At 32.3% G+C, this 12813-nt stretch overlaps 2 protein-coding genes across 3 annotated transcripts in view; both read right to left on the bottom strand.

The window, feature by feature from the left end:
• Smp_051990 (hypothetical protein) overlaps window positions 1-3785 on the bottom strand; it is a gene marked incomplete at its 5' end in the record, with an annotated part of 39845 nt that extends 36060 nt beyond the window's left edge. The window contains one exon of the mRNA XM_018796556.1: window positions 3686-3785. Within this exon, the coding sequence (XP_018651686.1) occupies window positions 3686-3785 (100 nt within the window). The remainder of the gene's footprint in view (window positions 1-3685) is intronic.
• Window positions 3786-7582: 3797 nt separating this feature from the next.
• The window catches only part of Smp_149990.1 (hypothetical protein), a gene marked incomplete at its 3' end in the record, with an annotated part of 40390 nt that continues 35159 nt past the window's right edge, over window positions 7583-12813 (bottom strand). For both annotated transcript variants that reach the window (XM_018796555.1, XM_018796554.1), the window contains exon 8: window positions 7583-7630. In XM_018796555.1, the coding sequence (XP_018651685.1) occupies window positions 7583-7630 (48 nt within the window). The remainder of the gene's footprint in view (window positions 7631-12813) is intronic.

Here is a 12813-nt window from a genome sequence, read left to right as displayed (position 1 = left end):
TCATATGATAAAGATTTGTAACTTGGATAGATGTTTTCGGTGTTATTGGGTTCCTTGAGCAAGACAGTCAAACTACGGAGCTTTCATTATCGTTCTGGACACCATTATCAGGCCTTAATTTATGTAGAAGTGAGTTTCTTGATTATTTCACGATACTAATGTCAGTTGGTTATGGTGGTTTGATTGCGATTGCTTATTCTTGTAAGTTTCACTGACTTCAGTTATCTTCATATTCACATAAAATATTACTCAGTCACGCAACGTTTGACCTGACATAAGTATGCGTCCGTTCAAGTTGCCACATGGCATTCGAACCATGAGAAAAATTACCAAGATAAATTCTAGATTAACCATTAGTCATCATGTTTGCACAGACTCCAACTAAGTAATCTACGCCTGCATACAAGACTCAGTCCAGAAGTTAATGACATCACGGACTGATTCTAGGACTTGGTTCGACTGCCTCTAACCTTCTAACAATCTAATCTAACACCAAACAACATCGCGCTGAGGAGATTGATTAAATTGTTCCTTGAGCGTTTACAAGGTTGTTAATTAACTTGTTTCAAATAGGTTGGTGGACCGAGTCTAATGTGATATGACTATGATCAACACATCAGTCTGTGATAGAAACTATAAAACGCATAAATTTATTTACGGTTTCCACTGTCTATAAATGTATCTAACAAACAGTATTCTAAGTGATACCAACGCATCATATTTTCTGACAGGAGCTTGAAGTAAATATATTCACACGTTAACACATCGTATGTAATTGTTGTTATCGTTCGGAACGACAATGAAGGCTTTTAAGTTATACCAACGATCTTAGGAATGCAAATAACACCAATATATAAAACACTAAAATTTATATGTTGAATTTGAATTTGGCAAACTAGACTGTCATAGATTAATAATAACATGAAACTACTTTTCCTAGTGAACAAATTCTACTATGAAAGTTTAGTGGAAGAGACAAAAAAAAGAGATTGGGAATTTTCAACTTTGTTCTTTTAAATATTTCAAAATGAAATCGTCATCAATGACATGTAGAAAAAAAAATCAATGGATAAGGCGACAATAGTTGACAGTGTTTCTTAAATTTTATCAAACAGAGCAGTGTGTACCTATGATCAATACAGAAAACACATCTGAATGTTATAATACAATTATAAGGCTGTGTGTACTGAATAATGAAAAGTCTATCAATCAGTTCATAGTTTAAATGAGAGTTAACGTGTCTCGTCTACTAGCTTTATCAGAATAAAAATTCCTATTTTTAGGGAATATCTAACTAAGATTGAAAATAAAGTTAAAGATCGAGTACCAATTTGTTATATACTTGGATTACAATAGACACTTTTTTTAAATTTACAAATCATATCAACTGACACACCAGACTGATACAAGCTTGCTCTGATGTAAAATGATACAAAAGGGAATTCTTATATGAATGACCCTTGTATACATCATTATAATTTTATCGACAATACTGTACGTAGTCGTTTATATAATTGATCGTAACCTTTCATTGTGGTACACTTCCTGTTTATTTATGTACTTATTAGTATGCATGTATCTGTCCACTTTGAGGATTTGTACTCAAACTTGGCGTATATCCGATCCCTAAATTTCGTCTATTCCTTTTGTTCATAGTTTGCATGAGTTCAATGCACGAAGTAGAATCTTTGAGCTACATTTCATATTTGATTTTTCAATGTCATCTTTGTATAAATGGGGTTAAAGTATTATAAACGAAGGTAACAGGATTTGTTTGATTCACTATAGTTGTCTTTGTAAACAATAAAGTCGAAAAGTGGTTACATCTCCATTGAAATCCTTACTTGTTAATGCCTGTTTTGAAGAAAGAAATATTTCTTTTCAGTCAGTTCTTTATCAATGCTCTCTTTCTTGATATATATATATATATATATATATATATATATATTTCGAATAAAGCATATTTTAGTAACAGAACCTAAAGTTAAATCCCTGACACGATCAAATAAATCTTTATTACTAAAATTACCGTTTAGATGTGATATAACCGACCACATAGTGATACAAAGTATAGGAAAAACGATAGATCATCTCTGTTTTTTCTTCAGAAAACCAAGAGTGAGTTCGTGAGGTAAAGAAAAACTGCCTAGTTTCATCCCATCTATGTGCATTCACCAGTTCAGCTATACTTGTGAAGCCCTTTATATTGGGTGTACAATCAAGCAAATAAACCGTTTCATTTCCGAACACCATTCCTCTTGATTGATCAGAGGATAAAATAGAATAATAAGAGGATCCGTTTCGGCTCAGTTAGTAGATGCTGGTTATCATATCGATACAATCTTAGCTTTCAAAGTTATTTATAAAATTCCATCGAACTCGCCATCAACAGAAAAAAAAAGATTTTCAGTTCTATTTAATTTTAATTTATAACTTCATTTTAGATGATCCATCTTAATAATCTGATTACCTAATTGCATTTGCATTCTTTTTTATTAATTTTACAAAAAACACTACATATTTACGTCCTATTGTTTAATTTCAAAATAACATAGTTGATATTCTTTGGTAAATAGTTGCTGCAAATAACCAATTATGTATTCATATTTTTCGATCTAATTTACCATTTGATGATTATCTAATCGATTACTATTTTAAGAGGAACTTGAGATATATTGTTGAGTAAATAAACATGATTTATTTGGTACTGATTTTTTATTTATTTATTCAATCGAACACATAAACAACGGTACAAAGGGGTACAAAATACATATGCGCCACATTATCTATCCGATTTGTGTGAGGGCTGTGATACTGCCTGGGTGCTCAAATAGAAGCAGGTGATTTTCTTAGGGGGGCACACTCCGGGCCTTCGACCTAAACGTCTAATCTACAAGATAGTGAAGTAACGTTAGGAGATGCACTCACATGGTAGTCGATCGTCAACAATAGGCTCATGCGACATATGTGCCCTCAGGATCCTGGAGTTCATGTGCATTATTGATTTGGAATCAAGTTTTCCAACTCCCCTAGGTGGATCCACCATATCCACCAACCCGGTTAAAGCTCCGGACATTCGCTTTTCGTACTCTCAATTTCGTAAACAACACCCTCGCCGCGAGAAGGCTATGGGTAGGACTTCCCTGTCAGTGGCTATATACGCATGACTATGTGAGAGCGTTTTGAGAAGGAGAGCTGACTCACCTAACTCTTATCTGTACCAGGGCATTTGGTTTTATAAATCATGTATGTCAATATAAATATAGTTTTGATACAGAACTAATTACAAAGAAATATTTCTTCGATCAAATTGTATAAACTAGACGAATTATAAAGGTATCTCTACATCTATCCCAATTTCTTAGCGAATTAGTTTAATTTAATTTTAACGGAATAAATCAGTTACATTAAATTCGCCAGTTGAAAAAGAGCTTACGAAATATTAGATCTTAAAAACACAAACATACATCATAGAGAGATATTTCGCCTTCATTTGTACGTTTGTGAGGCAATCGTAAGGAATTCTTCCATCATGAATGGTAAAAATTATGCAACTTAGATATAGTAACATGTGTTTTAAAACTTCTAAAACTGATTTATTGCAAAAAAATTAACAAATCAAATAATGAAAATAATAGGGAAATGAAAGTTGACATTTAGGGAAGTACGAAAATAGTGGACTTACAGTGGGAATGATTTTGTATAGTAGTCGGGCTGTCATTAGACAAATACAATACATTTCCAAACGCTTCTTCAATGTTATTAAAATTAAATTGTTTGCTCATTTTATGATCAAAACAATGTCACTGAGGTAAAAAAAAGTAGTGATCCTTCCTTTTGATAAAATCACAGTCACTAAAGTGGGGAAATCTAAGGACGCTTGAAATTTAATTTTGGCAAAATAACATTGGTGTGTGATTTTTCATTGGTTGGCCGAATTCAGTAAGGTTATATTTCTTGGCCAATCAAGTAACAGTTACAAATATCCTACTACAAGTAAATCTTTTGAATTTAGTACCACACACAGCGATTGAATGGATATTCTCGTTTTAATGAGGAAGGAATTTTGAGACAAAAGTTGAAACAAAATAATGTATTACGGTTACGGTCTTCACCCTAAGATTTGCTTCCAAATGCATTTCTGGAGACTGAACAGATGATTCTACTCTATATACAAAGTATTAGGATATTCATATATTTATTTAGGAGTTAGTATTAAACAATGAAATATAACGAATTACAGAATAAATTTACATAACTCAGTTACATACTTATACGGAGTAATAAAACAAACACTTTGCCTCAATCAAATGTAATGTGTCCGATGAATTTAGAAGCATTTTTTGAAGGATGAGGTGGTGTTTAATGAGATAATCAAGGGAAAGTAAACAAATAGGTCAAAATACTCAAGTTGTTAGTTAGCAGTTAAATAATGTGAGGGATTTCTGAGACATTGTTTCGTGTGAGACATATAAAGTATCAATTATAGGATTTCAAAACACAAAAGAACGTTTACAAATGTTTAGTATGCCAATTAGTTGATAATGATAAGCTGAATAATGTTTTGGCTCATAAACCATATATCGAAAGTGGTTTGTCATTAAAATATAATGTTCTTGATGTCAGTGCTCAGGTTTTGCATTTGTAGGTAGAGACCGAAGAGATCAAGTTCACAGGAAACTTAACCTACCCTCAACATATTCTACCAATATAATTATCGTTGCTACCTAGAGTTCATGTTTAAAAAACAATAATTTGCTACTATAATTTAGTTTCAACGAGAATGTAAGAAGCTCATACAAACACTTGAGCCACAAGCCACGAAATCAGGATGTCAAACGTATATTAACCTATGTACTCAGGATATTCAAGCCTTTCACATTTATTTACTATGCTGAGTGAGCTAAATTATATATGATGATCTAGTCGAAACTGAAACATCATGGCAAGAAAACGCTGATCGTTAATCCTGACTCCTGAGTATTGTGATTGATGACATCAAGAAAGGATTACAGGAACACTCAAGTGAGATGGATGTGCATCCACTAAATTAGCTTAATGCTTAAAATAATTATTTCTTTAAACTAATCATCTAGCTTTCGTAGAATCGTTTAATTCACTGAAGTAAGTAATGTAAGTACAATGAATACTTTCCACGGATGGGAATAGTGTTACTACACTTTTACATAATCAAACTAGTGAACAGATTTAGTGCACTAGATAAAAATACATTTGAAAACCAGGCTTTGAAACATTGTGCGTTTCAAAGATAATAATTCAGTACAGTTAGGCTAATAAGAATAATAGACTCATTTAATCGGTACTTGGATATGAGCCAGACTTTAAGCGTACAGTCTAATGGTACTACCCGTTTGTCCAAACCGAAATATGTGAAACGGGGTTCCTACATGGGACTCAGTAGCTGGAAATCAAACGCCACAACTATCAAGGTGCAAAATACTTCCATAAAAATTAGTATCATTTCAATAGATAATAGGTACATTTGAATAGAGGACGATATTGGCGATACACAATTTGGCCAGTTACTAGAATGTTTCACGATATGAATATTCAAAGAAGGTACGTGTGCATTCATTTAAATGGGAAGAAAAAATGGATAAGATAAGCATCAAATATGATGGATGAAACACAGAATAGATTATATGCTACACAGAACGGTAGACCAACGAAGTAACGCTCATATAGTTACGGAAATAAGGTAAGGGTGTCTATGTATCTAGTAAGGCGAAAACGGAATTACCTAGTATTTGTTAAAGATGTTAAGGTCTTACTGGTAATTTAATTTCTCCCAATGCTTGGCATTTTTGACTGGTTGTCACTACTTTTAGTTCGCTGATTTCCCTGTCTGTTTTAAGGTCATGTTCACACTAACATATTTAGTGAGCAGTACTATTTCAAGTTATTCTACCTGAACATCAACTTTGTTCTACATTTCGTTTTCTGCTTGTTATTGCCTAGTTATTGAACCGTTGCATGTCAGATGCCGCTATCTAGTTCGCACTAGAAATGTTAATATTAGAATAGCTAAATAATTCTTTATTTCTCAAGTATTGTAGGCCACTTGGACCCAACCCCAATCATTTTATGAGATGTAAAATACATGAATGAAAAGGTCACCAAAATATGATAGAAGTATTCGTTATAGTTATACTATTGTCACAGCTATTTACGATGAAAAATATGATTGGGATAATGAGCTAAGACAACGTTGAAATACATTCAAAAAATTGTCAAGTGAAATTTTTTTTTAAAATGTTAACAAATATCAGTATTAAACACGATAATCCCTAAAGAAACAAAGAATTTCAATACTATTTAGCGGCTGATAGGAATCTTACACAATCACGAGAAAGCATCATATGATCAAAGCGATAAACATGCACATTTATACTGCTACTACTACTATGTCATAGAATTTAACCTATTATTGGACATATGCATGGTAAAATAAATCAAGGAAACATCAACAAAGGTCATCGAAACAAATTTTATTGTATATTAACCTGACTAATGTAGATAAATCGATGTTATTTATCAGAGGAAATGCAATTGATATGTAATATGAATAAAAAGTGCAGATTGTATACTCGACTTTGAGACACATTTTAGTTGTATGAGGGTTACTGATGAATTATCTGGCTGCCAAACCGAATTAGATTGAAAGATAAATCCTTTAACTAATAAACTACTGCTCCACTGGGATGTTATTAAAAAGATTTCGGAAAAAAAACGACTAGAGAATTTGCATATAAGTAAGCGAGTCAGTGTTTTCAAGTGATATATACAGTTGTAGGTGATTGAAGGCCCCCATGGAAGAAATCTCGAACTTCGAATTCTTGCTAGTTGCTACTGGTCAAGGATTGATTCTTCTTGTGGTATTGGAACTCATAGAATCCATTCAGTGACCAAACAATTGTAAATATGTATACTGAAGTCTGATATAAAACCAACGAATACATATCTCTGGTTGTAGATAAGCAAGTCAATAATTTATTGTGATAATATGAAACGATATTGTCAGCCGAAAAGAGAAATAGCAGTGAATTTAATATTTTTTTGTGGAAGAACCAAAATAGAAAAATAATCTGAAAAAATGATAAGGTAGCACAAATAGTTGTGAATAATAAGAATCTCTAAGATTTTAAAAAATAACCTATTCGGTTTTGGTATACAGTAGTAAAGTTATACAGCATATATTTCACAAAGTCATATTTAATAATAATATTGCTAATTAAAACAGAAAATAGTCCTAACCATACATGAAGGGAAAAATTCAAGAAGGACTGTATTTTACCCGATGTAAAAATAATGCATAGAATTTAGTTGGGAAGAAAATGTTATGAAAAAGTTGAAGCTTCTTTCAAACCAAAACCAGAAAGAAAATTAGGAATTCCTAAACAAAAGCACATTTGTGAAAAAATATAATTATTGGAAACAAAATCTGTCAATCTTTGTCAATATAAAAGCCCATTGTATGGATGAACTTTGAAATTGCATGTGATCTGATTTGAATTGTGTAATGGTTGTGGTGAAAAGGAGTGGAAGCAGTAAATTTTTAAAATTATTCAACTAGATCCATAGCACAATTGGGTGCTTTAGAATTTATTTTCTTTAACACGAAATCACAAAGTTAGTTGTTTCAAAAACACCAGAGCTTAAATTATTAGAGTAATTAATTGTAGTAATGACAAGAAAAATATAATGTGCATGAAAACATATATGAATCTACGTACACCAAGACTTAGAGAAAATATGCTTCAAGGTTAAGAGTACTGAAGACCGAATTGTGTGGAGAAATTTAAATAGAAGGTAATAGAGATCCAAGTTAATGATGAGGGAGTGGATTCGCTACGAGTAGATGACGATGATGATGAACGACACTTGATTTTAGGTCATCAGAATTCGGCTCTTCTGAAATATTTCTACCAAATTCATTAAGAATTTCTCTAGTGGATATTGGGTAACTAAGGGAATCGGCATCTAACAAAATTGTATTAGATTTTTGATCACCATTTGATTTAGCCGACATATTTTTCTCATCTTTATACGAAACTTCATCAAAACTATGTTCATCATTATGTGAACCGATATCTGGTAAAGTGGCATGAGAAATCGGATACGAACCCGGTTCACTATAAGCTCCTGTCTCCCAATGATTTTGAGTTACTTTTGACACAATTGGGTCCATCGTACTGTTCCAGTTATTTTCTAGATATGTGTCCCTCCAGCTTTCTTGACCAATATCACGTAAACCGTAGTTTTGCTCTGACTGAAGTTTATCTTCAGAGATGGGCGGAGTCAATGGTGCTTCATTTGATTCTGGACTCAGGGCTTTATCTACGGAATCTTCTTTTTCTTGCTCATCTGATATTGTCCCAATTTCACGTGCATTTAGCAAGATATTGTCTTGCTGTGAGCCGGCCAACTTACCAATTTTACATTTCGCATCAGAATTGAACCCTCAATTGGGCATACTTCTGAAACGGACATTTCTGCACCATTGTCTGCATCATAAATAAATTATTTATTTCCTGAAATATCTAGTTTAGTGAAAAATTTGCCCAAAACTGTTTCAAATAATTGCTGCTGGAAGGCTAACATCTGCTGCTGCTGCAATATTAACTGCAACTGTTCTAAAGAAATTGCCATTTTTTTCTGCTAAGAATAATATTGACTCCGAAAAATCACCGGCAATTAATGTAGCTTATTTATTTCCGAAATCACGTCCCAATTCTTGTATTTTTTTTACTGAGATCCCCGTCGCCAATTGTTATGACTTATCAAAATAAACAAAGGACGTATGCTGATTCGTTATCGATTTTATGTCCGGCTTTTATCACGTGAATTATCCTCCAATGGAAATACGACTTTTCCGACCTCAACACTGTGATAATCAATGACGCTCGATCAGTATGAGTAATCTAGCGTCCTTATCGGTCTTTATCCGCCTAGCCCTTCCACTGGAGTCCAGAACACCAATGACAGCTTATGTTATGCGGATCTATGCGAATCGTTTATTTCAAGCATACTCTGTTTATATACCAGACAGACAGACCACATCACACCATAAAATAGAATGTAATATTTGTACAAGATCAGGCCAAATGTGGCTGTGAACGTGGGAGACAGTAATCAATAAACTGAGTATAATTCAGGAACAGTAAATCGTATAATAATAATCAATAGGTCAAAATGAAGCTTATATTAAGTTGAATATAGATATACATAATCTAGTTACTGAATAGTTATACAATAAGAATGTATACAGAGTAATAGTCCGATAATAGGTCCTGGGAGTTACCCGTACTTATGTCTTCGCTAGGATATAACAATACACAATTAAGAAAAGTCAATTTCGTATTTCACTTACACTCAAATCAATCAAATTCTTGCTCAACATATTAAAAAATATCGCTTAAAAGGAATGAAAGCCATGCATGATATAACACCGGGTAGCAAATTGGATTTCCTGATTCGGTCAATATTACAGCCCACACACAAATCAAGTGACTTGTGTGGCGCATATGTATTCAATGCCCCTTTGTACCAATATTTATTGTTCAAATAAGTAATAATAAATCGGATTCAGATATATTCACAGTGCCAGGTTACACGTTAAGTATGACTGAGCATGTTCAAGATTCAAAGATAAATGTATGGATGAAATGAATCTCAGTCTCTATGATTGATTTGAGATTAATTAACTAATCATTTTCAACTAGAGATTAAGACAACCTGAACCGCACTGAAAAAGTAATATACAGCGAATCCTTGTTCAATATAACCGTCTTTTTTTGTATGAACAGATGAACACCTAATCGATTGTAGAGCAATGTGTAATATTTTGATCACAGTTTTCCATTTCGAAGGATATATAAATGGTGACAGACTTTTTTTTCTTCAAACATTTGTTTGGTAAATATAAATTATGGGGTTAAGCATAATTTTGATGATTACTTTATTTAACAAAATTAATATAATACAGAACTCTGATGTTGTGAATATTCCGAAATGTGAAAACGGACTAAAGAGATGTAATTTTAAAGAAGTATCATTCATTGAGTGATTTAATTTTTTTGTGAATGATAATTTCAATTTTATATGGATCCAACTTAATATAAAATAACTTCATCGTATACAGTAAATGGTGTGGATGACTATCCGCCAGATTATTTTTCGACACGCAATCGTGCTACTTAAATTGATAGGTAGTAGGATAGCACAGTAAGATGAAATAAATATGTACCTTGAATTACGAGGAGCTTTTTTCCATGATTTCTGCACTTTAAGCAAAATTACAATTTTCTAACCGTATAGTATGATAGTCAGGAAATTTTAAAATGATTGTCTACAAAAACTGATTGTTATATTTTATGATTCTGAAGGATGATTATGTTAAAGATAAATATAATCCTCCGAAAAAATCTTTATGATGATAAGTGCTTACAAAATAAACAAACAAAACTACTAGTCATATGAATATTTAAGATCACGACTGATGTCTAATCAAAGTTAACAGGTAGCAACATTGAATATCTAAATAACGGTGTAACTTACTAATTTAACCAAGTACAGTTTTCAGTACATGGATTTTAGACATACTACTCGTATGAGCTGTTTGATACTATACAGTTGAATGAATTAATATGAGAAAAGTTCGATTCCGCAAATTACTGAAGGAAAAACGAGTGTGTAATACAGTGTTCCAATGAATCTATTATCGGTTAAGAACAAGTTTTAAGCAGATGAGGCATTTTGTGTACTTTCAAAAAATATTACATAGTTTGTGGCATGTGTGTTAATCGGCTACGATTACAAAATCTTTTATGAGCCGAAAGGTTAGTAATTAGAAAAAATTTAAAATCACCGCGAATTTAAGCAATGTGAGTCCCGGAAAAGTTTGAATGTGTTTTCTTCATAAGATAATATTAACCATTATGTATCAATACAAATGAAATATCAAATAGAAGAGGTAACACGTTTAGTGGTTCTACATCAATAATTATTTACGGCGAATTCATTCGAGTGAAGTGGTAACCTAGACTACTAAATAATAAGAGTAGCTGGGTCGCAATCAGAGAACGCATAACAATAGTGCGAATGATTAGTTTTAAAATGAAAATGATAACATTTATTGTTTAACAGTTCTTTTTTGTTGGTTATTACATTGGTTAAACTAGCTAATTTAGATTATGATAGAGGAATATTGAAAGATCAGCCAAACAACTAATCTACATTAAGTATTGATGATTCAGAAAAGAAAACAAATAAAAAGATTATTTGAACGGTTAGTATGTTGTTAACCTGAAAGATAGACAGTATGTCAAGACATCACTATTCAATAATAAAAACATACTACTAACATAACAAGATTATTGATCGAATAGGACTAGACAGAAATAAATATTAAAGACAAACTATTACGAAATCAAACATCAAATCATAGTCAGGGAATATAAGAAAGATATACTACTATCGGTTAATTGATTTCGTTCTTTATTAAAGTACACACACATTATGATTGTCAGTTGGTTTATATATAAAAAATTTGTATGAAATAATGAAATAATTCCACTTGTGCTATTATTGAGACATGCAACATTGTTCATTCGGAAGTTCTATGATAGTTATCAAAAGTAAGTATACAGAATTTTTTAAACACTATAAACAATAAGTTATGTGACTACTAAATAAAAATTCTTATTTTGCTCCATTTTCTCTAATATCAAAAACAGACTATATATAGAAATGAGTTGTACGATAAATTGACTTTTATAGATTCAATAAAAGCTCTTCCACAAAATAACAGTATTCATTCCAAGACTGTATATGAGTAGGGGATGATTGAGGTGTTGCTCTCGAAAAAAGTATACGTCTAATTTCTACAATGTGTTAGACGATATGGTGTACTTATTAAGGAGTGAATATGCTTTGTATTAGTGTTATGGGGTTCAATTCTAGTTACACATATAAAGATTGAAAATGGAAGATATATATGGATTACAAGTGTACGGTCGCAAGTGTACTCAAAACACTGAGAACTTGTGAATAGGATATATATTGAGCAAAATAACCAAACTGCATCACGAGGCAAGCCTTGAATCGATATACGGAAGGGAAACGGAAAACAGGAAGGCCAAATAACGCACTGGGTCGGGAATTGGAAGCAGATATGAAAAGGATAAATGGCAATTGGAAAGGATTGTCGAGGACAGAGTTCGATGGAGTATGCGACCTATGTTCCTCCACGAGGGGTAACAGGCGCAAACTAACTGGCTAAAATCACATTTCTTTTATTTATCACAATATGTTTACCACTTTTTTTTTGCATTAGTTCCCTTGTTTACCAAGTTTATCAAGTAGTCAATTCGAGTGAACTTATTACTGTAAAGATTTAGTTCAGTCTTCGGAAAGTTTTTCATTACAACGTACAAAACAAGAATATAGCTGAATTTCATAGACAGAAAAATATTTTCTTGACCTTTACAAGATATTACATGTATATGTGATATAAACCAATAATGCAAATTATAGGAACATACATTAGGTGATATTTAATTTATGTCATAAGGTTAAAAGTACACAGCTGGTTTCATTTATGTGTGTATAAGCAATATTGGGAATTTATTAAACTTGAAAATACGAAGCATTCAAATAACTCACTGTTTTACAGGTAAAGTGCTCGCTACGACGTCTAAAGGCCTTAGGCATCGATACCTGGTAAGGACTTTGGGTGAATACAGCAAATTAATCCCATATACAAGGGGAGAACAACTACTTAGTATTATCCAA

The sequence above is a fragment of the Schistosoma mansoni genome, chromosome 4, assembly GCF_000237925.1.
Source record: "Schistosoma mansoni strain Puerto Rico chromosome 4, complete genome".
Taxonomy (NCBI): Eukaryota; Metazoa; Platyhelminthes; class Trematoda; order Strigeidida; family Schistosomatidae; genus Schistosoma; species Schistosoma mansoni.
This window is presented reverse-complemented; position numbering and strand designations above follow the sequence as displayed.